Source organism: Micropterus salmoides, unplaced genomic scaffold (genome assembly GCF_014851395.1).
Source record: "Micropterus salmoides isolate LMB-PRFRI ecotype aquatic unplaced genomic scaffold, ASM1485139v1 Ms_hic_scaffold_4, whole genome shotgun sequence".
Classification (NCBI taxonomy): domain Eukaryota; kingdom Metazoa; phylum Chordata; class Actinopteri; order Centrarchiformes; family Centrarchidae; genus Micropterus; species Micropterus salmoides.
In genome coordinates this window covers 20,992,167-21,017,090 of record NW_024043372.1, presented here as the reverse complement: position 1 = coordinate 21,017,090, position 24,924 = coordinate 20,992,167, and the positions used below count along the sequence as shown (strand labels likewise).

Genomic DNA, 24,924 nt, shown 5'->3' with positions numbered 1-24,924 from the left:
AAACTCCGCAAACAACCCTCTGCACATCCCAGCTCAACTGCCACTGCCCAGCTCTAATCTACCTCAATACACATCTTATCTAATAAACAAATCTGAAAAAGATTAAATTACTTACTGCGCAACCACGAGCACACATTCAAAAACAGCTAAGTTGCTATTTATTTTGTCAGTCTACCGCCACACATGGAGCTTTGCAACACTGTAGCCTACTAATGCAAAACAGGGCTTTGAGCTAAAAGCTGATGTCAGTATGCTAATATGCTCACAATAATAATGCTAACAAGCTTACTTTTAGTAAGTATAAAATATAGCATGTTTGTTTAACATGTTAGCATGCTAACATTTGCTAATTAGCACTAAACACAAAGCGCAACTGAGGCTGTGTTATGAAAATAGCTGTCAATAGCTTTGCAGGTATTTGGTCATAATTTGGAGAAATTTAAAATTTGACCTAATGTGCACAAACAAGCACATTACCAAAGTGTTTACAGAAGAAGATTGACAAAACAGTGTCAGTCTACATCTGAAATAAGTTGTGTTTTGTTTTTGAGTGTGTTGCTGCAGGACAACAGTGTGTCATCTGCCATTAAGTGTGTGTGTCTCAGGTGTCCCTCCAGGGGCTGGGTAGCACAGGGCCAAGTCATGTTTTCTGGTCTTTATTTACTTATTCTGTCTGTTTCTATTTGTTCCATCGGGGGCAACAGGTGCCCACTGAGCACACAGGGGCTGATCATATTGGTGAAACTGTCCTGCCTCCGTAGGGGGCTCTCGATACATAAAAAAGACACTGTGAGAAGCACCAAGACATCCTGCGTGATCCCACAGGATCATTTTGTCTGAAAGCATGTTTCTAACCACATGTCTTCTTTTCAAAGTGAGTCTAGCTCACAACCAAACGTAAAATGTCTACTTTTTTATTTTTGTTTGAAAGCCTCATTGAGATTAAAAAATATATTTCTCAAGAGTGTTTTGGCTCAGCTACCAAATCACTACCATATAAAGGTAGGTAGGTACTAAAATACTAAACAATAATAACCCTAATCTATTGCCTCCCCCATGTCTAAATATAACTGAATCTTTAAGGGAGATTCTGTGGATCCACCTCCTTCATACCTCAAAGTAAAATCTTTCCTAGAGGACAAGAACAATCCAATATCCCACTTCACACACTTCAGGACTTGTAAGCCAACAATAAAAGGACGGCTGAAGTTGTTCTGAAGTCAAACTGTGGTAGTTGAATGTTTCCTTAGGTTTCTTTGCTAAGCCTTTTAGCAAGGCTCTGCTAATTTGCCCTGAGAATTTTGAAGATGAAATGCAGTGTTTATCCCTCTGCAATCTTGCTTAAAAAGCCCCCATAGTGGCAGCACAGAGCTCTGCTAAGTTTAGTGAATGAACTTCTCTCTGTGGTCAAACTGTCTAATGCAGTCAAGTAAAATAAGAAGTATTTGACGTATCTTAATTTCACCTCACACTACGTACATCACTGACTGTGCCGTCATATTTCCTGACTCATTCACCGCTCTCCACCTTTTTTTCTGGCTTTAATCAGCATACAGGCTTAATGTCAGCAAGATAACAACACACAGAATTCCAATGTGGCTGAATGAGATTAAGTCAGGTGTATGCCCTCGTCAATAACAGTCTAGTTTGTCTGCAGCATCATACAGAGGATGGGTGATGCCATGGATAATTTGCTCACTCTCATGGACACAGGAAGATTAAACAGTCAGATATGTTTTCTGCAAAATGTCTCCGAGGCAAATACAGAATAAAAGGCAGCAGCAAAAACAAAAGTCAAACCTCTAAACATACATCTGTTTTCCAAAATGTTAAGTAAGCTGCAGCCAAACAAACCTATTTTACACTGCGGTTGGCAGCCAAGCCCAAACAAGTCATGTATCTCGTCGCATATGTCTGTCCCCAGGACAAGTTAATCAGGCTGTCCCCTCAGCCCTGTTTTATTTTAGATGAGTTTCTAATACTCCTGCCAGGCAAATCTACAGCTACCAGCCAAGCAAATACAATTCACATATCTCACATTTATCTTATAGACAGGTTACTCAAGCTGTAACCTATCACCAGCGTCTAGTCACATGTCTTCTTTACTGGAATAAGTCCAGCAAAATGCCTGCTGATGTTACACTACACTCTCAGGCACGTTGTTCATTGCGGACAAACACACGTTTTAACTTGGTAAGCTAGTCTGTAGGGCAGTATGGGCATTAACATGCTTTGAATGAGTGTAGGACTTATACATTATGGGAGAGTTTAAGTTGTGACACAATCCACTATGCAAAATGTCAATTAAAGACAACAGCAGTTACATGACTGTGGTCACACATAAGAAGCTACTCAAAACTCATCTAAAATCTACATAGAGGGTATACGTTGATGTCACTTCCCTTCCGGAACACGCTGGACTGAACGGCAAAACATCTGTTACCATGGCTGCTTTTAGCAAACTGGGAGTAAAACAAGTGATTATTTGCTCAAATTAAAGGCAGTCGGACTCGACAGTGATCCCTACTGCTTACCAAAGAACCAGTGGTCCAGCTCTTTCCCATTTTAGATGTGTTGTTTGTGTTTTAACTGATTCAAGCAAACACTGCTGCTCGTCTTTCTGCCACTCAGTGAGCGTAACTGCGTTCTGTTTCTTCATGCCAATATCCTCTATAGCAATTTATCTGATACACGTCAAGCAAAGAATTGGCAAAGGCAAGTCTTTATGAACACTTCAAATGAACAATATATAATTGTAGCTTTCCGTGATTAGTTCAAATGGCATTCGCACCAGAAATGGACTGTCAGGAGAGATTACAAAGTTTTGTACAGTAGATTGATCAGACATCACTGCTGCATTTTTTTGTACATTAACTGGTATAAAGTCTATGATCCAGCTTTTAAAAAATACATTTTACATTTGTGTGGATGGTTTGTGAAGTAATGTGTTTAGAAGAGGGCAGGTAAATGACAGTGACCAAGTGAACCCATTAAGAACTATTACCTTTCCTTTGGTTGTTGTGTTACGCCCCCAGCAGTAACTGCACTGGCAGTGGAGCCCTAGTGTCTTCACTAATGGAGGCAGTGGGAGGACCATCGCTCTGGCTGAGTATAATGGTCCTCATGCTGCTTTTGCTATTGTTGTTATTGTTGTCAGGCCGCTGCTCAGAGCAGCAGCCCAGACCCTCAGTAACCTTTCTGGTCATCTCCACTGCTGTCCGACAGCTGCAGCACTGAGAAGATTAGCAAGGGGTTAAATGAAATATCTGAGCGATCAGCAAGCTTTATCTCTTTCATTTTGTCTCTCAATCTCCTGGTGACTTTCATTATAGCTCACTCTCTTGTCTGTGTTTTTTTTTTTTGTTCCCCTGACATACAACTGCACGTCTCCGTGCCATAATCTCACATTTGTGTCGCCAGCCTTTTAGTATTTGCAAGCATAGCACACACTCAACTAACCTCCTCCTTCTTTCCTAATGCCAGCATTAGGGAGTAGTCGCATGCCTGAGGTGCTATGGGGTAGAGAGAGCAGGAGAACCAATGAGGTGGGTGAAATGATGAGTTGAGACAAGAGGGCCCAGAAGCAGGGGTGGGAGGACTGTACCGGCCCACCTCTGTGGCTCTGACAGTGAGGATAGACACTGCACTGCCAGGGGCCCCTGGAGCATCGCTAAAGCTCATTAGCATAGCCACCAGGCCTTGAGGATGATGAGTTCTGAAGAGGTGATTAAGCCAATGCTTGTCCCTTGTAGGCTTCAAAGCACATTCACTCACAAGGTAGGAGAGGAAGGGCACTTGAAGATATAACCAAGGACTGTGGGGTAATTCAAGTTCAGTATGGTCACTGTGCCACTAGATAGTCATTCATCAAAGGAAGTGATATTGCTCCTGGTGCAGGCAAGGCTTGGAACAGGTCGAGGTTGACCTCAAAGACATCTCAGGAAAAATGAACACATGGTGGTGCGTGGAAAATTAGCAGAATAAGGCAGATACAATGCAATCCCACTGTCAAAAGGAACCAGTCATGGTAGAAGTTCCTCTCACCGTTTTCTATTTCCTACTCACATGTTTAGAATGACACAAAATGAGACTGCAACATAAAAGTGGTTATGGGAGCTGTGCTTTGCATCTCTCAGCGGGTCTGTGATATACAGGAGTTTAGACAAAGTGTATGCAACTCCAGCTCAGTCTGAGAACGAGCCTGCTGCCAAACACAAAGGTCCCAGATATGAGAGTGAGTGGCATTTAAGCCTCCATACCAGTGAGCCATCTGTGCTCGGTGCCACATAATCTCAACAGGACGCAGTCGTTGCTTCACGTCACACATCATCTTCCTGTCCAGCGCAGCATGGGCACACACTGAATTTTATCAGCTGTAAACGCCTCATGTCATTTAAACAGAACATGCCCCGCCTTATTAGAAATAAAGGATTTAGGTAGAAAACCTTAGTTTTACCATTACAGTCTCTTCGACGCTAATGTATTTATCAGGCAAAGTCGAAATGGCATTGTCTCAGTTTAATCATCCAACAAGGCTTACTATCCTCAGATGGCACTTATTTGTGTGGGTGGATCTTTACAATAGTGTTCTGGGGTTAAGCACTGTACTCCAGGGGATCACTACACTCCCTCAACACGGATTAGAAACACTCTCAACTCTTAGCCCTTCTACGAGTCCCCCCCCCCCCACCCCCCCCCCCACACACACACACACACACATAAACACAAAAACACACACAAAAAGACACCCTCTTTTTGTTTGTATCTGTATTACCGCTAACAAATACTGTCTTATAATGTGCAGGGGTTTTGAAATGCTCACCCTGCTGTTGCTGCTAAATCAACAGAGGGCAGACTGATTCAAGAGGGCTGAGCACCCGTGTTGCAAAGTCAACTGCGAACAACCAGAAGTAATTGCCAATTCAATCAATGTGTCAACAGTAAGCAGTCTCCAACTAAGGCATGTGGACAGGAGGAAGAGGAACGCAAACGGAGGGAGAGGAGCACTGAAACGTGCAAACAGAAGGAGGGTGCATGTGTAGATCCATCCTGACTACAACTCAAACAACAGACAAGAGACAAGACAACGAAACAAGCACAGTGTCACATTAAAGAATGTCACGGGGAACATTTTGTGTATCTGGCACATCACCTAAATCCGCAAAACTACAAGACATGTGAGGAAGAGCTGAAATAAAATAAGGTACAAGCCAACAATTAAATATTTCAAAAGAATTTATGCTTTTGGCATACTGGCATTTTACAGCGAGGCATCAGGATCACACAGCTCACCCATTTAATACTTATGAAATAAGAGAACAGGTGGGTGACGTATAATGATGTTGGTGGGTATCCATAATGTATGTGAGTGTGTATGTGGGTGTTTGCAGAGCTGGAAATGTCTTATTTTTAAAAATCGCAGATACTACCATTAGCATTTTAAAATGGGAGTCGCACAATTCAATAAAGATTCAATATAGAATATAGATAGTTGAAATGATTAAACTCAAGAGAAGATGTTGTTATGGGTAATCATAAAACTTTATCAGTTATTTGTATCTAACTATAGTAATATAATGGTGTTATAGTTGGGAGTTTTTAAACAAAACCAATTTTTGTGTCTGTATTCACAAAATAACCCAACAAAATCATGTATTAACACTGAAGTTCCACTGCATGTGTGAATCTGAATTGTTATACCAGAGCTATATATGCTCTGGCTTGTATCAGCACATAGTACATGCGGCGCAAAGGGCTATGGAAGCAGTAAAAGGTGGCAAGCAGCTGATTGAGGCCGGGTGGGTGTTTGAATCTGTGATGGTGTACCATCGTCACTTTGGGAGCAGCCAGGCTGAGCACTGCAGGCTTGGATGCATGATGCCGGCAGCCATCTGGCTTTGGATGGGACTCCTGAGGGAGACACAGGCTGGTGCCAACCTTCAGAAAACACTGCCAGCATGTTTGAGAATGAGAATGACATGTTCATCTATACTGTGGCTCTCTGTGTGAGAGCGGCAACTGTGTTCCTGCAGAGCTGTGACACGTTCACAAATACTACATGTTCTACATACTGTATGTTTACTCTATGCCCGGTGTCTCCTCAAGGGTGCTGCAGTCTCTAGCAATGTGTAGTCCTGAATGGAAAGGTAGAAATTAATAGAATTTCTATAATTCAAGATATGGATTTAATCCGTGTATGGCTCTCAGTAGCTGTTGGATAAAAGCGATTATTCAACTGAGTCAACGTCATGTTGCATTTCTATGAAAAAGTTTTTTTAAATGAAACATAGTTTTTAAAGGGTTTATTTTGCTACACAACGCCTTAGGTGCAATTTCTCATTATCAACATTTCATCATACACTAACCACATCCTATGTTCTAGGTACATAACACTGGGACAATAGTTACGGCAGAAAGTGTTACAGACTGTTAAAAGGTTTCTGTTTGCACAGTATGTGACTGTAATTGCTTTGTCACAGCTGAGCATATTATAGAATAAGACTGTGAGAGTGCCCTTGTGTGTTTGTGCACATATGTGTGTCCATTGGGTGTCTATGGCTTCAACATTTAAAGCACAATGACTGCATGTTGCTAAAGGTGACAGAATGAGTAGGTGAGTAGCACATCAAATGAGTCATTTCTAGGTAAATATGTTAATGGAGAAGTTATTTAAACACTGGCCTTGTTTCAAATCTATGTTGTCCAACTGTGTTGTTTTGTGAGCAAGGACCAGAGCCAGGATAAACCACCGCTGAAGTTTACTTTGCTGACACACAACCAGGATATATAAATATTAAACTGAAGTTTGGATGAGAGAGATCTTATTTAGAAGTTAAAAAGACATGTTTATATTTATGTTTGACATGAGGGACCAAAGATAAGCTCTGAAAGATTAGATAACTTTTTATAAGTTTAAAAATAGTGTTTGATTCCCTAATAAATCATACCTGATTCTAACATCTCAAACACCATCTGCTCCTGATACTCATACAAACAGAAACTAACATGCACTTACCCGTATGCACCCACCCATCCCCCCTCTCCACACACACACACACACACACACACACACACACACATATATACGCACAGACATCAACACACTGACCTTATGTGACATGAGTAATCAAACACACCTCTCTCTCTCACTGCTCCCTACTGCATGAACTATTTATAATGTTCTGCCTCATTGAATTATTGATGAGCTATGTTTTCTGTTTCTCTACACTTTTTCTACAGTTCTGTAAGAAATTCAGTCCTTTTACTAATGATCCACTCAGGGTCTCCGTCTCGTTACAAACAGGGCACACTTCTTACACAATAATAGACACACAGAGTCAGATCAGTGCGACTGCCCAACCGTACAACAACAAAATGTTAGGCATGCAGGAGAATGGAAGGATAATGTTATAGTGAGACTGCTGGGAATTGAAACATAATGCATTGTGTCAAACACACCTCCACCTGTATTTACAATCAAGAAAAAGGCATCACTGCAGCTGCTTCTATATGCTGGAGTAGCCCATGCTAGAGTAAGGACAGATTGAACGACGGACTGACTCAGGAATGAGGATCAGATTGAGCGGCAGACACTCCAGTGAAAAAATTTTTAGTTCTATTTACAATCAAACTCAGGGGAGACGACAAGGACACAGGGTTGGTTTTAATCTCCTTGAGAAGTGTAATGGGGGAGGAAATGGTCCCAAAACAAGGACATCTTATTTACTCAGAGCCACACATGACTTTCAGCACTAATTGATGTGAAATATTGTGCAGCGTAAGAAACAGTTGGCTTCTTCTCACTCATTATCTCTGATTCTCACTCTTTTCCTCTTCCTCCTCCTCAATCTATCACCTCTTTTCTTTCTCTCCTCCTCTGTTCTTCACTCGTTCTCGCACAGACGCTGGCACTCGTCGTGTCATCGCGGATTAAAAAGGGGCTGACTACTTTTTTTTAATATGATACATCTCAGCCTAATTTGTTCTGAATGAATTATGCATTGTGTCACTCATGGGGTGACAGAAAATGTATTTTCATGAATCTTTTCTGCATTTTTCTATTTTCCTGAAGCTGAAGATAATTTTTTTTTAAAATCCTCCCCAAGTACTGTTTCAGACAATTTCATTACAGGACATCTACAAGTGATGCCTTAGGTGTGATATAGTAGAAAAGGTGGTGAACACTTAATACTCAAAATTCCATTTAAATTTCACAAATGTAATTCATTTAGGTTAATTTGTAGAGATGTGTTTTTACAGTGCAGTAGTTTCTTTTGTCTGTGTAACCTGATGACCACCACTATGACTCAATGTGGTAAAAAAAAAAGTACATCCTGAAAAAGTACAAAGTGGGCCAACTACTTTTTATACCCTCTGTGGTTTAACTATTTATTGTTGTTTTTTAATTGGTTTAATTACTTTGGCACATAATCAGCAGCTCATTTGCATTTTGTTCCCCTTTGCATTGTCAGTTTCTATTAGTGGAAGCATTTCCTGAGTTGTCAACATCACAGGAGGACTTTGTTTATTTTACACGGCAACTTTTGGATAGATGGGGATAATCCAAGTGAAAATCTGTTCAAATTGAATTGCTCCTCTTACAATCAGTAAAAAAATTAATAAATAAAAACAACAATTTAGCCTTAAAGATGAAGTCCAGTGATGTTCTATATTTTCTTAAAACCAAGAAAATACCAAAACCAATTCAACTATCCTACTAACAAGTACTGTCTGTGAAGCCAATGTCTGACGTAGATTATTCCTATGTGCCACAGATCTCCACTGTCCAAAAACAGGAAGCGGTGATAACAATTCAGCCTGCAACAGGCAGGAAAAGACACTGATAAAAAACAGAAATCGAAAAACAGACAAGTTTGGAGAAGTTAGGAGAGAATGAGATGTGCCAAACAGGCTGTGGAAATCAAGCTGAGAAACCTAGATTCAAAGTACAAAGCCTCACACCATGTCCAAATGGTTCTCGCCCACTCTGGAGCGACCAACCTGCCAGCTCACATGAACTGACAACAAAAACTGTTCACAGGTTTGGAAAGAATGCACCTTATGCCAGACTGAGTTGAGGACTGTAGCAAGCAGAGCAGAAACGCAACACACCTAATGACAGAGTCTCTCATGAGTAACAGCAGTCTGAAAGTTTTTGTAGACTCTCAGCATCTTAGCAGCCAAGCATGAAAGGGACGCCTGACAAACAAATTATCTCTCTGTTTCCATAGCGATCTATGAATGGCCTGTGCTAGTGCCTGTGACAACCAGATGCCTGGGAAGACAAGGCTCACCCATAAAAAGCCAGCGCTCTGCAGAAAGCCTGTTATTACTGCTATCATTCAATTGGACTTGATTTGCATAATTAAACTCTGTTATTGCTTGGCTCTGGAAGCCACTGCAAGTCCCTGCTCTTACCAGCTGGATGACGGGGGATAAGGGGGCACTTAAGGGAGGACTATAACATCAGCTGACCCATGGATGTGACTAATCAATACTAAGATTATCCATTAAATTGAACTTGATAAGGCTTCGCTGCCTGTAGATTGGTCATATATTTCTGTGCAGCTCCAGGGCAGAGTGCACACTGATGAGGTGAGTCACAGCTTGGACTTCACTCTGCTAACTACATGAAAGGCCCTGACAGAGCAGAGCAGAGCAGGTCCAGACTGAGAATCACAGAGAGAGAGAGAAAGGCAGTGGAAAAGCTGACAGGCTTACATAACACATCATGTGTAAAAGCTGCCTACAGAACCTGCAGCATAAAAATCAAATATCAACCAATTATTGCACAGACATGATCTTTTGTACGAGTCTTTTGCATTTAATTGTTTATCTCGCTGTGTTAAAGAATGAGAGCAAACAATAATGGACCATTCTTAAAAAGTACTTAGAAACAAATCAACCAGCACAGACATACAAAAAGGGGATTGAGAAGAACCTCAGAGACAAATGGAGGAAATTGTTGGCCATTTGACAGCACCTGAAGCCAAATACTTGTTTCATGCTCACAGGAATCCTCTGGAAAATGCAGCTATTCACTCCAGACCGCGACCAGGCAGCCACAAATGGATAACAACACAACCCATTCAACTGCACTATGACACAGCATTTTTCACAGAAACAAGTCAATAAATCAATTCATTTTGCGAATCCATGGTCCGGAAGCTGCTGAAGGCCAGTTGACACTTTGTTACGCATAGCTGAAAGCAAAACAGACCAAATCAGAGTCTTACCTCAACCAGGTGTGGAGTGGGATTGAACCCACACATGTTGCACACTTGGTGGTGGCACTGTGTGCAGGTGTTGTAGTTTGGTGGTTCTGCTGTGTTGCCGATGTTGAGGTTTGTCTTGCAGAGAGGACAACAAGCTTTGGGTTTAGAGTCCGGGGGAGCGGGCTGTTGTTGCTGCTGAGCAGGGGCTTGAGGCCCTTGCTGTGCAGGCTGAGGTCCTGAGGGTTTACTTGCCCCAGGCGCTGGACCAGGAGGTCCTGCTGGTTTGGGGGCCGGTTTTGGGGGCTGTTGTTGGGGTTGAGTAGTCTCAGATATGAGAGTGCTGGCCTGGTTAAGCAGAGAAGCTCCAAAGCCAAACAACTTCCCAAAGGTTTGCTCTGGAGGTGGGGGCTGTCGTGATGGGGAGCTCCCTGCACTGCGAGTCTGGTCTTGGCGGGGGTGCTGGGGTTGGTGGGCAGGAGAGTTGTGGGACAGATCAGGCTGGGAGGGGGCCTTGGCCATGCCTGGGAGAGGGACTGCCCCTGGAGGGAGCTTTACTTGTTGCTGACCTGGGCCAGCTGGACCAGTCTGTTTGGTGGGGCCAGGTGCTGGATGAACCTGCACAGGAGGCTGCATCTGAGGAGGGACCTGTGTCTGGGGTGCAGGCTGTGTCGGAGCATCAGGTTTAAGTTCTGGTTTGGCTGCATGAGAAGGAGAGTGTATCTGTTGCTGACTCTTGGAGCGTGGCGTGGTCATGTCCATCCCCAACGCTCTCTGCATCTGACAGTTGAGGCATAGCCACTCTTGAACCTGTGACAGAAAAGATCAAAAAGAAAACCATGACCATAAGCTACCATATCCAGTCTTCATCTTTCAGTATATAAATAACTTTTGTAATCAAAGAAGTAATTTGACATATTGGGAAATATGCTTTTTCGCTTTCATGCTAAGTGTTAGATGAGATGATAACACTATTGTTATATTCTTAACTTTGGACAACCGGGGCTAGCTGTTTCTCCTCTTTTTTGTCTGTATGCTGAGCTAAGTTAACCTGCTGCTGATGGTAGCTTCATATTTACCGTACGAGAACTCTCAGGAAGAAAGCAAATAAGCATAGTTCCCAAAATGTTAACTGACTATTTTGGATTGGAGAGGGGATAGGTGAATTATTGAAATGAGTCAGGATAACTTTAAAAACGATTCCTTTGGTTTTCTACTTGATGCGCCACTTTCTTTTCACTGTCCAAAGAGATACAAGTAACATGAACTAAAAACTCTAAATTGCCTATGGGTGTGAATGTGAACATGAGTGTGTTGGTCTGTTTATGTGACGAACTGGCTGCCTTCCCTTCCTCTCATCCAATGCATGCTGGGATAGCCTAAGGCCCGCTCTGAATAGGAAAAAGTGTGTGTGGAAAATGATTGAATGAAAGAATAATTGTGAATGATGTGAAATATCTCTTTGAGGAAGGATTTAAGCATCCCTGTGCCTCCGAATTGTGTATTTATTGGAAAACATAATTTTACCATAAGCAAATGTGCAGGAAATAAATGTGACAGGCGTAGTGAACTCTGGACTTGTTCATTAAATCATGGCTGGCCCTGATTTTGTATCTTCCCTTGTGTGTTTTCAGCGTGGTTCTTCTCTTTTTTTGCTTTCTCTCTCGTTCCCTTACACAACATGTTTCCTTTCTCATTAAAATCCTCCCACCATTATCCTCTTGTTTCTCCTGCTGTTGTCATTTCCTTTATGCCCATGCCTCTCCTATGTTCTGTCTTGTTATCGTTCTGCTCCATATAGGCACATAAGAAGGTGAAAGTCAGAAAGAAGCCCTAGTGATGGCACATGGCCATACGTGGTAATTGGCATCCTGGTGCTTTGACAGCTGCCACACTATTGTAGCTGTCTTGGATTCATGGTCATTACACAATGCCTTAATGCATTATAAATGCAGACAGAGAAAGGTTGTATAGAGGGTTGGGGCTGGGTTGGAGGTCTGGGGCACAAAGAGCGAGAGCCGCCGGCTTTTTCCTTCATACCTTTGGGTACAAAATCCCGTTAAGCCTGTAAAGGTGGATTCATGAAGATTTTGGTAGGGTTTCAGCTGAGAGTTTTTAGTACTCTGAAGGCTGCCAAAGCGAGGACTGAAAATGCAGAAAGATCTCTTCACTTCAAATGTCTCTGCAAGCCTGTGCCCATGGGAGATTGATTCACGCCCAAGGTCATACACACTCACACACATACACATGGTCTATGAGTTACTATGAAGAATACCATTATTTATGTACATAATGGGATCCTAATAAGACTCTTGATTATTTTTGAAACACCTGTATTTTGCAATTTATAAGAACTGGTTGAACCATTGCCTATAAAGTACAATTTAATACTACCAAACTATTTCAACAATAACCAATACAGTTTTACTATAGGCTACATATGATCCAAAGTATACTAATACTACTGTATCAAATAGTATTGACAATGAATTTTAAGAAGACAGCAGAATTTAAAAGGTCCTCAAAATATGTTTGGCTCTAGTAATTGTGATTGTATGCTGATTATATGCTGAACTGCACTCATGTAATAACTTTGTATTTGTTGTTATATTTCTTGATTAGGTTTTAATTGCAAAATCTTATTGTTTGCCTACAGCATTGTTCTGTATATTTTCTGTTGATTACAGTGGTACAAAAACACTTTATACAAGCTAGCAGGCTAGCTGACCTTTCATAGTTACATAGCTACAGTAGGATAAGTCACTGAAACTAAAGTGTAGTATTGCTCCACGTACTGCAAAGCGCTGACTCACTGCTGTGCTTTGACTTTTAGTAAGAAACTCTGCAAGAACAGCAACTTAACCCCAGCTGATAACATCTAATTTTGCCGTGGCCTGATAATCAGACTGAACTGCTACTTGGTTGCTCTTCATTATTCATTAACTATTTGCCATTTGAATTACTGAGAAAATTGAGATGTGAGCAATGATTCAGAGGTCTGGAACCAGGCTAATTTTGCTGGCTTCCAGTGGTAAAAGTCCCTGATGAAGTGATTACCATTGGGTGTGGCAGTTAATGGACCACTGAATCACTGCCTATATCGCTGACCTTTCTAGCATTTCCAATACGTCTGGTGTTGTGCTCAATGAAACATTCGACCAATCAGAGCGAGACTCCAATTAATGGCATAAAATAGTTTTCTGATGCAGCTCTTTCCAAATTCTACTGGATTGAATGGATCAAATTCTGATTACACAAAGAGTAGTTTTTGGGTGCTTGTGACCTCTTCATCATTCCACAGCTGTTCCTTTGATAAGTATTTTTGGGTCAGTGTGCATCAAATCATCCTGCAACACAGTTACAAGTGTAGCCACTATGCCAAAACATGCTTCACAACCCAGTAAAGATTCCAGGGCCTCGCCCTTAACAGCTAGCTAGCTAAATTAATAAAACAATGTTGACAGAAAAATTGCCAACAAAATGAGGATGAGAGTGGGTTAGATAGTACTCTTTAATGGTTTCTCTGGTGTATGTATCCTTATATTTTCACTCAAAATTGCACTGTTCACTTGCTTTTAAATGTACAGTACAGTAAAGTGATATAACCACTCCACCTGCCTTACAGTATTTCTCAGTCTGTCTAAGTCAGTCATTCAGAAAGTCAGTCATTTAATAAGGCAGTATAGACAAGGTACTGTTAATTACAGGCTCATCAGCATCTTGTGCCTCGCCCCCTGCTAGTCCTCAGCGATAAGGCCATGTTTCTCACTATCAGTCAGGGAAACTGTGAAGCCGGGAGCAAAGGTGAACCCTGGGGACAGTCCGAGTAATGTGGACAGTGAAATAAGCCAACACTGGAGCAGCACAACACCATCCAACACAGGACCCTTTATCCAATCAGACACTCACAAGTGGGAACTCCTCTTTTCTTTCCATTCCTTTCCAAATTACAGTTAGGATAATCATATTAAGCCCATTGGAAAAAAAAATAACCGGAAAAGCAACCAAAGCAGCTGCGGGGAGGGCAAGCAGCTATTTATCAATTTCACTGTGCCTCTGCTTGCCTCCGCCTCATCTCTCCTTCTCATTCCTCTCTGCGTCCCCCTTGTTATGAGGCAATCATGTGGATCTTTATGAAATCTGATGTGTATCAGCAAAAAACAAGCGCACTGTAAACTCTGTCTCCTGGCTTCCTTCTCTATCAGTTCTCTGTTGCAACCCTCCATCTTGTTCTCCTTCACCCATCTTTATTTCTCCTGCTTATCTGCATCTCTCACATCCCATCACTCCCTTTAACTCTCTTCCTCCATCTCCCTCTCCATCTCAAGTATACATTTTTGATGGGTCTCATCCGGCCTGCTTTTTATTCCTGCCTTAGCTTGCTAAATGTGTGTGTGTGTGTGTGTGTGTGTGTGTGTGTGTGTGTGTGTGTGTGTGTGAGTGTATGTGTGCGTGTGTGTGAGTGTATGTGTGCAATGGTATGATACACGTCAGAGGTTGTAAGCCGGGACCAGAGCCCACAGTTCTGCGACAGGATGCTCGAGTACAGTGGTTTCATGAAGAACAACGACTTTCTGCCAGAAATAGAACCTTTTAGCAGCAAGGGCCCACAGAGACTTGGATATGGATCAAATAATAAGATCAAAGCCTTGGCAACACACACACACACACACACACACACAAAATACAAGTACATTCTGAATTTTATGCTGATTTGGTAAGATCTGATATTATTAATAATTTCAACCAATGATGGCTAACGATTATTTTTAATTGTTGATTTATTTGGAGATTATTAATTGATTGACTAACTGGTCTGTAAAGTGTCAGGAAAAAGTCAGATGTCAAAATGATTAATGTTTTTTTCTGTCCATTCCACTGCCTTTCAAATGGGTGTAGCCTCTAGGTTTCACAGAAGACATTTTGACGTGTCATTGCAGGACAAGCACAGGTATAGATAATAAAATAAATGATGGATGAATTCCATTTAGCTGCTTCAGTTTCAGGGTGCTGGTATTGTACATGTGTGTTCACTGTCAGACTGTCAATGCATACTGGGACAGTTGAATAAAACAGAGCCATTGTTAATGTTGTTAGTAACACATGTGAAAGAGGCCTATTGCTAGTAGCATCAACAAATAACTTATTTTACTTCTCATATTTAAGAGCTTTTCATTACTAATAATTATATATTGTATAATATATTGTATTATATTATATTATATGTATATATTTACGTAACATTTTGATTGCAAACTTTTCACTGTGGTATTGTGACTTTTAATTAAAGGATCAACCAATCCGCAGTTGTTTGACTGCATACATTTTCGGATATTTACAGAGTTTGCGTTAAGATAGAAAATTAGCATTTTATGTGTTTTTTAACTGATCATACTCGAATATACAGAGAATTAATTCTTGTATTTATAGGCGCAAACATCAATGACTCAGATGTAGTCAAGATTCTCCGATTGCATTTTCCAATGCAGTGTTTTGACATCACAAATTGTGTCTTTAAGTAACTGATTTAAGTATTTTTGCAGCAATGAAAATGACAGGTGGAATTTTTGCTTCACACACATACACTCACACATGTTGGAAGATGAAACACTGCAAACATCACACTGGTGCACAAAGTTTCTCCACTTCGTCTTCTCCAGTTTGCATTTGTTGACAGGTGTGAGACATCATGCACTCCATCATTCCCCAGGTAAACTGGGTAAGGAACAGAGACAGAATCAAACTTCAACTGAACAAGAATGCAGACAAAAGAAAAAAAGCTCTGTCTCAGAGACCACAATGCGGTATCACCGTGCAGAACGTACAGCCGCTGAGCACTGCAGTTTGGGGATCAGGATGCTTGGAATGCAGCGGTTTATCAATTCCTTGCAAATTGGGCCAAAAGAAATTGAAATTCCGTAAAGCGTCCCTGCCTATCTACAATGCTTCTTTGTAATTAATGTTTTCAACCTTCTGTGGATTTCTTGAGGATTATTCAGAATTTTATTTAAAATTTTTTGCTTTCTTCCTTGTTTGGATTTGTTTGCCTTTGTGTTGGACTGTTCACCTGTTTTGACCGTTGCCGCCTCCAATGCTTGTCACCTATTTTGTTTTATGATTAAGAAACACTGTAAAAAACTGAACCTACACTGCTTGGTGTTCTGTATTTAGGTCCAAACCCCCTTATTTTCCTGTATCTGCACTTGACTAAAGGTGACAAATATATCTCTCAAGGTCTAACAGTGATGCTGTTGTATACACAAATATTGTGTGCCGTATACAGTTTGGTTAACTTATGAGTTGCATATAAAATAACTGGCAAATCCCCATACTGTCACCATATTGCAGATAGATGAGCTTTCAATGGATCTATCTGTCTTCTTGTATTAGAGAAGCTTGGTTAGGAAAATGCATTAAAGATAATCAGGTGCACCATTTAAATGTAAGCATATTGACAAAATGTGGTGATTCCTATTATTACTTGCTGGAGAGCACAGCTCAGCTCACTATAGCGAATTGGGACTTTTAATGCAGTAAGTTATGGTATATTAATTAAACCAGTGTCCCAGATTTAGACTCTGGCAGCTCTTATTGCAAAATATTTTGGTATATGCAAAATTCAGCATGTAGTGTCTCAGCTGGATTCCTGACCCAGTTCATACTGTTTGTCCACTTAAAGCCCCAGTCGGTGACTACAGCCTGGTGCACTGTGTGACACACTGTCACCGAAACACTGACATTTTCTATATGTGGATTTAGTAAATTGAACATACATGTTAAGTGAAAAGTTTCCTGTCACACATTTCATTTCCAAATTATTAGGGGTGATGTAATAAGTCAGACTGTTCGGGAATTGAAAATATGTGCGTGCTTTCGGACTTTAAATCTGAACGCTAATATATATGTGTATAATAATTAATTTAACATATACTGGACATACTGTATCATATGCGTCATAAGGAAAACAGCTTAATTTTTTTCTGAAGTGGTTCAGCCTAAGTTGCTAACTCGGCAATAATTCACAGAGGCAGTCTGACTACTAACCAAGAGTGAAACTCTGGCACTCTTTGTCCTCACAAATAATTAAACAGCTAATTTTGCTGCAAAACCTTTGATGACTAGCAGCTGGTCTCCTAAGCAAATTATTTAACTTCCGTTTAGAATATACTTGGTATATTTTGTATGTAAATATTCATAAAATTTTTTCACCGTCTTCCAGCACACACTAGGCCGAAGACAAACACATACCTCAACCTCTGACTGCCAATCCATTTCTGGGCAAGAATAATTTAGAAACAAATGCAAAAGAAAAGAACGCAACAGATGAACAGTAAGTCCAATATTTGACCCCAAAGAAACAGAAATTTCCCCCTCATGGATCTAAGCAAGAATAGTATTTTCAAATATGAAACATTTCAACTTTTTGTGAGGGTGAAAGGTGAGGTGAAGAAATCACTCCCAGATTCTCTATATTTACCTTTACATATATCACCAATGGCCTCCCATACTATCCTATAACTTCACTGCAGGTGAAGCTCAAGCCAATATAGTGAGAGATCCATATAACAATCTCATTGTCTTCCACATGCCAGATTTGACTGCCATTGAATCTCTTGTGCCACATAATGCAGAGGGGGTATTAGAGATGTCTAATGCTAAATATTTGAATTAATTTGAGGGGATTAGGAACTGGGCTCTGGCTCCCTCGAGGTATAATGGACTTATCCTTCAATGATATGACCGCATCATTTCAGTTCATATTTATTTTTCACTTTGCTATTATTTATAGACTCACTCTAAGAAAAATCAGACCATGGATAATGTTGGAATCTAAATATGGTCACTTATATAAACATATGTATGCTATACAACAACTCAATGAGCTCTCAGTTTGAGGCAAACAGTAAACTCTTGAAGAGTTCAGAAGTAATCACAAGTCAAAGTTCAAACTAAGACAATGAGACATCAACCTGAGACAAAGTTGCCTTCAGAATGTTTATGACACCATCTTCTCCCAGGTTGGTGTTACTGCAGCAGCTTGAGAAATTAAATTTTGGGCCTTTGGATTAGAACGTTAATGTCCAAGTCAGCTGAAATGTTCCTGTCTCTAACTGAGAAACATAGAGGTGTCATACTATAAGTCTGCATCCCAAAGCTGTACATGTGGAGGGATTTTTTTATGTTGGCAAGGGGCTGAAACATTCAACTGACGGAACAACAGAGTGACTCATACTATCTGCAAGTCACAGCTAAAAACCCTCTTTTACAAAAAGAGTGCTGATGGAAAACTATTTATGGACTACACTCAAGAGTTCTAAATTTACCCATAAAGGACAAGCTTAAAGCAGCAATAACTGCGTTTTAAAAAAACTACAAGTTCAGTATTCACTCTGCTTTGAGCTTTGCAGGATGGTGGTGATGGTGGTGATAGGGTGATGGTGGTGAGGTGGTGATGTGGTGATGTGGTGGTGGATAAGACACATGCCTTTGGTGTGAGAGACCTGCGTTCAAATCCACTGTGAGACACCAATGTGTCACTGAGCAAGACACCCCTAGTTGCTCCAGAGGTGTGTGATCTCTGACATATATAGCAATAGTAAGTCGCTTTGGAAAAAAGTCTCAGCTAAATGTATTTTTCTTCTTTATTTTGGTCTCCAGCAACTCTTGAGAGATATTTCTGGCTCTTTAGCTGCTAAATGCTCCACCGTGTTCATCAGCTAGTCTGTCTAGCTTTTTTTTGCTGCACAGGAAGAGTAGTGTGGGTTTATCTGAGGTTTTTTTTTGACTGAAAACAGCAGCCTGCTGCAACTAAAAATGGGGAGGACTGAGCCAAAACATTAAAGCTGCGGGTCATTAAACCAAAACAATGAGCTAAAACGCTCTGTAAAGCTGAGTGGAACTGCAGAATTGGGTGATATAGTAATTGTCTGTGGATTTGTCACTACGAATAACCCCTTTCATGTACATGTAGTCATGTAATCCATTGTTAATATAAAATGGTTAGTGCAACTTTAATTACAACATATTATTGCGTTTCTGGATAAAAGTGATACTAATACTTATGAAACATGAACTTGTGTTATCTTAGTTGGATCGTTTTTTAAATGTAAAACATTGTATTTTAGAGACAAAATAGATGCCACATTTTTTGGATTGGTTGCTAAATATATCTAGTGCAACTGCCGACTGTGGCCACCTACCTGATATATTTTGATCGGGGAGGAAGAGATATATAGAGTTCCTCTGCAGAGTCTTTTGTGTGGGAGCATTTGTTAAAACTGTTCCTCAGCTTGTGGGATTGTTGGTTCAAAAAGAAAGAAGTCGTTCCAAGGCACTCTTCAAACAAAAGCATTAAAAAGTCATCGTTTCTTGAGTTGTTTAAAGAATGATTCAGATCCATCTCCAGAGTGTTTTGGCAATGCTGACGCCTTCATCATGGAGGAGCACACCAAACTGTAAAAGTGCCCCAGAATTATTTTTTTGATGGATTTCTATATTTAGTAGTTTTGTATTACGGCACTTGGAGCTGAATCAATGTAGTGTTGCATAGCGTTAGTATGAACACTGACTATTATGGTTAATTTATGATGATGCTTTTCTCTCTCGCTCTGTCTTCCCCTGATACCACACAGCTCCCTCTCCCTCTCTCTTTCTGCTGTGGCTTCTCAGGACCAGGCCATCGTTGCAGACAGAAGGAGGGTAGGATCTATAAATAGAAATTGGACCAATTATGAAGCAGATGTTCCCCTGTATGATGGTGGGAGAACACTGTTGGGGTGGGGGGTGTCTGTGGTACTTTCACTATCTCTCTGAGCTCTTATTCTCTGTTGTTTTACTCTCTGTCTCCGAGTTTTTCTTTGACTGTCTCGTTTCTCTGACTCTGTCTGGCTTTCACCTTCCCTTTTTCATCACGATGTCTTTAATCAAACACCGTCTTCACTGCTATTTTTTTCACCAAGCAATATGTTTTTTTATCTTGCTCTTTAACTACGCCATAACATGATCTCATGCACACACGTATATACAAGCTCTCGTGTATGATTATTCTCACGTTCTCAGCCAACATTACGTCTCAGCTTGACTGACAGCCCTGTAACAGACTGTGGCATATAAGCTCCATTTGTCACTTGCTGTTTATATATCTCTAAATTGCATTCTCATCACCAGGTTGTTTTACACTGCTCCGACTTCAACAACTGCGACTTCAACAACTGCTATCATTCCTCATACAGTCCTGCATGAACAGGGAGAAATTTTACTGATAAGGCAGCTTCTTGCTAAATGTGTTAAAAAAAACCTGCTCTAATTTATACTTTTGATTCCAGGCTGGAGATACCATTTGGGACTTTGTGGTGAATAAGCATAATCTCAAATATCCAAATGTGGAATCGCCCGCGGTTATCAACACTTTAATCAGCACTGCCATCTTTCTGTAATTTGAGGGGAAATCCTCTTCAATAACAGATTTATTATCCCTATAATCTGGGACAGTTCAATCAGTGTAAACTATTTGTAAACAGAAACGCATCTCTTCCAAAACAGGGCGTGAACCCGCACTGAGCTTTTGTTGTCATCAAGAGACAATCCTGGAACTGCAATAAATGAGATACTGTTTTTAATAGAAAATTCCACAGGTGATTTTTCTGTCAAAACACAAGAAGCACAAACAAAAATAAGTATTATAATCCTTGAAAATCCTGAAAGCCTGTCTCCACTTTATCACAAGTACAACAATAACTCCTTAGGAGGAACTTTTCACTTCAACTTCCCTGGCTAGCCTTCTCCGGGGTCTGTCCTCGCCATCACTGTAATCGTAATTCCAGTCGTCACCATCTTCGACATTATCGTCACCTTGATCGGCAACAGCGTGGTCATCATCAATTTTGCTGATGAGTGATAAGGCTGTGTTAGATCTGCTGCAGCCAGGCAAAAGCCCAATCTATGCTAAGTAGGTTAGGGGGGTAAATCTTCAGGTCTCCAGAGGCTGAGCGTTTTCCCTCCCTTCCTCTCTCTCTCTCTCTCTCTCTCTCTCTCTCTCCCTGTCAGCATCTGACAAGCTCACCAAGGCTGAGCTGAAAAATACCCATAACATCCACCTCTGCAGTTCTCTTTACTGCCATGCTCTCCTTCACTCCCCGCCACGATCTATTCTTTACTGTCTGTCTACACTTTGGTCCATGCATTTCTTTCTAGTCCTCCCATCTCCCACGGCTTCCTCTTTCCAACTCGTGCAGAAGCTCCCTTCTCACACACGCAGATATGCAGTCATGCAAGCAATACATTCACACGCACACATCTACAGTTCAAAAATGAAACATTTACTCCCTAAATCCTAGTATTTATTCAGCCTACAGTTGTTCTGATCGCCTGTAGGCCAGCTTAACTGACATTGCATCTTGGCTGCAATTTGCAACATGATTCACTGGAGTTGATGTGAAACTTTGTGACAGATGACACAGCTACACTTGACTCACAATAACAGTGAAGCATAGCCTAATTTAAATTAGGCGAGTGATTTATTTTAGGATGAAGGCAATAGGCTTTCTCAGCTACCTGTTAACAATGATGACTGTTTAGATGCATATGAATGATTGTGAATGATGGGGAGATGTGTTGTGCTGCGTTCAGTGGTGTTATAAAAGGCTTTGTTTGAGAGAGGCTCTGGGCATGATTTGGATGCTCACTAGTGCCTGTCAGAAAGAATGGATATAGCTTTGTTCAAGTGTTATTTACATTTACTTGCGCAAGATAAGGGCCTGGGATTTACTACAGCTAACAGGAAGTGTCCAATATGTTACTGGGCACTTGAGCAAAGTGTGATAACCAGGTCCATGGGGATGAAAGATCACGAGCCCACCCTATCATTGAACACTTCAACCAAGGCTCACAATGGCTAGAATTAGGCAGTTCACAGCTCTCAACCAGTATGCAACTAATTCACATCCACACTCAGTTTCAGTTGGTGCGATCCAGCCTGTGAGCCAGTAACAGTCAACATGATAACAATAGTCATCAGCGACATGACTCACAAATGTCAATGAGAGATAATTACCACAGAATTAATCCAGAATGTAGCACCTGAATCACCCACATGTCAATTGTGCACTCGCTGTAAGAGACTTTACATCCCTGTTCATATACTTTATAAAGACACATATATAAGGTATGATACCACTTCCCAAACCACCACCAGCTATGGATGCTAAAAGAGCAGTAACGGTTATCTTGAAAAACTAAAGGGGATCTGTAGGATGTACCGGGCATTCAACCCTTATGTATGAGTCATTTACATATGTAGCTCCATATTGGAAAAATGGTGTTCCACTAAACAAAGTCTGATCCTATTTTAAAGCAGGATTTATGAGCCTGATCACAATTACAAAGACAAGCTCAAGGACTTAAGAAAGATATCCTTGTTGTGGACCGGTTTGTATCAGATTTTATTACGTGTCATTCAGAAAACCATGTGCTTGGTAAGTCAACCCCTTTCCTTCTCTGCTCTTTAGCCTTCAGACATGCTATAATTTCATATGCCTGACTTCATTTTGAATCTGTTTGTGCAGCTGATTGCACAAAAGCTATTTTAAAACCATTTTAGTAGTGTTTTAGATGTTTTTGTGTTCCATGTGAATGCACCATGGCATGCTGATTGTGTTTGTAACTCAGTGCAGGGTGACAGTGGTGCATTCAAATGTATACCACCTATACTATGTTTCTGAATCAGGTTGCTTGTTGTACAATAGATAGGGGGTGGGGTGTAGAAAAGCTTCCCTGCGATGAAAAAAAGTACAAGATTATCCATGTGAATTTATGATGATCAGAACTCACCTCTGTGAGGTGGGGGTTGGGGTTGAAGCCACACTGGTTGCACACCATGGAGCAGCATTGTGTGCAGGTGTTGAAGTTCAGCTTGTCATCCCCAGTGCCCATCAGGTCGGTGGTTTTGCAGACGGGGCACAGTTTGCTGCTGGGCATGGGTGCAATTTGTGGCACAGAGTAAGGGGAGGTAGGGACACTGCCTCGGTCCGGCGACACAGACGGGGATCTCCCAGTCCTGCTGCTACCCACATCCACCTGCAGACTCTTCCTGGCCACATGACCCTGGCCCTGCTCTCCTTGAGGGGCAGCATGTTGACGGGTTTCATGAGAGGCCAACCTGTCGCCTGTCCCATGTCCACTCTGGACTCCTGCTTTAGGGCCCGGGTCTGACGGAGGTGGTCTGGCAGAACACAAAAGTGGATATTTGATGAGGGTCCTGATTTAGGAGTTTAACTTAAGATCATCTATAAACTGAAGGCCAGCTAAATCACTATTTTATATTATATATTCTATTAAAATATGTTAAATGTATTTATTTTTAAATAGTCTTAACTCAAGGTCCACTTACTTTCTGTACCTGATGCTTAAATGGACCTTGAGTTAAGGATTATTTGGCAAATTAGTATTTTCAAGGTCAATGTAAAAATAATATATTGAATAAAAAGGAGAATCCCTTTAAACGGCTGCAGTTTTAGATTTTTGTTTACCTCCTTTGCACTCAAGCGTGTACAAACTTTTATAACATAGTATACTGTAAATGTAAATTGTATATATATTTATTGGTTTTTTTTTCTTGTGACTTTGTACACCTTACTTATTGTGATATATTTATAATTTGTTATTTATATTAATATTCTTCACACTGGTTCACACTTTTTGACACAGACTTATTCAGCATGCCACGCTACATTCCACTACACGTATTGTTTATGTATGTGACTATACAATTTTTGAATAACACTCACTCTTTCTTATTCTTATATAAGCTCATAGTGGAAATTCACTGCAGCCCATGGCAGCCCCTTAATCACATACACACACACACACACATTTCACTGACTTCATAACAAACTTTCCATTATTTACACATTGATTCAATTCCATCTATAAGTCAGACTTTTTTTATCAGAAACTCAACATGCTCAGGGCTGGAGATAAAATATCGCATTACTCAACCTAATGATTGATTTGCTTTTACATGCACATTCACCCACTACTTCGAGAGATTTTTTCAGTTTAATTTTTCCTTTGTCCAGCTGCATTTACATCAGCCCTAACACTCACTGTAAAATGTAACCACAGCAACGTTTTGGGGTATTTGATGAGAGAAGAATAGTGAGTAAAAATGAGTAAGGGAACGATGGAGTTAGTGATCAAGGGAACATAAGCATGGGAACATCAATGAGTTTGTTTTGTTTTTGATATTAAATCCACCTAGTTTGTAGACCTCGCAATATGTTAGCACTGCACTGCAAACACAATATGTACTTTTTTTATTTTAAATGAGCTGCATTTAATTTTTTCTCAAGAATGTTTTCATACCAGTAATCCATCCATCCATCCATCCATCCATCCGTCAACCGCTTATCCTGCGTACAGTGTCGCAGGGTGCTGGAGCCAATCCCAGCTGACATCGGGCGAAAGGCAGGGTACTCAGGACAGGTCGCCAATCCATCGCAGGGCTCATACCAGTAATCTCTACTTAATTTCAAAAGGAGCAGTGCTTCCTCTTGAGTGGTAAATTTTCAGCTGTGAAATGCACTAGGTCCACATGCCATTAAAAGATTTTACTGTTGTTCATAGTGTGATATCAGACTACTCAAAACGTTGGCCAACAGAGAGGCATATGTTGAATATTTTATATTGCCTCTATCAGTTTCTGTGAAGTGCTGCT

The 24,924-nt window shown here is 40.8% G+C and overlaps 1 protein-coding gene across 2 annotated transcripts in view; it reads right to left on the bottom strand.

Annotated features, from left to right (window-relative positions):
- Nucleotides 1-24,924, bottom strand: part of bsnb (bassoon (presynaptic cytomatrix protein) b) — a 62,111-nt gene that overhangs the window by 28,868 nt on the left and 8,319 nt on the right. For both annotated transcript variants that reach the window (XM_038696742.1, XM_038696743.1), the window contains exons 2-3: nucleotides 23,040-23,430; nucleotides 10,236-11,021 (exon numbers count right to left, since the gene is read on the bottom strand). In XM_038696742.1, the coding sequence (XP_038552670.1) occupies nucleotides 10,236-11,021; nucleotides 23,040-23,430 (1,177 nt within the window). The remainder of the gene's footprint in view (nucleotides 1-10,235; nucleotides 11,022-23,039; nucleotides 23,431-24,924) is intronic.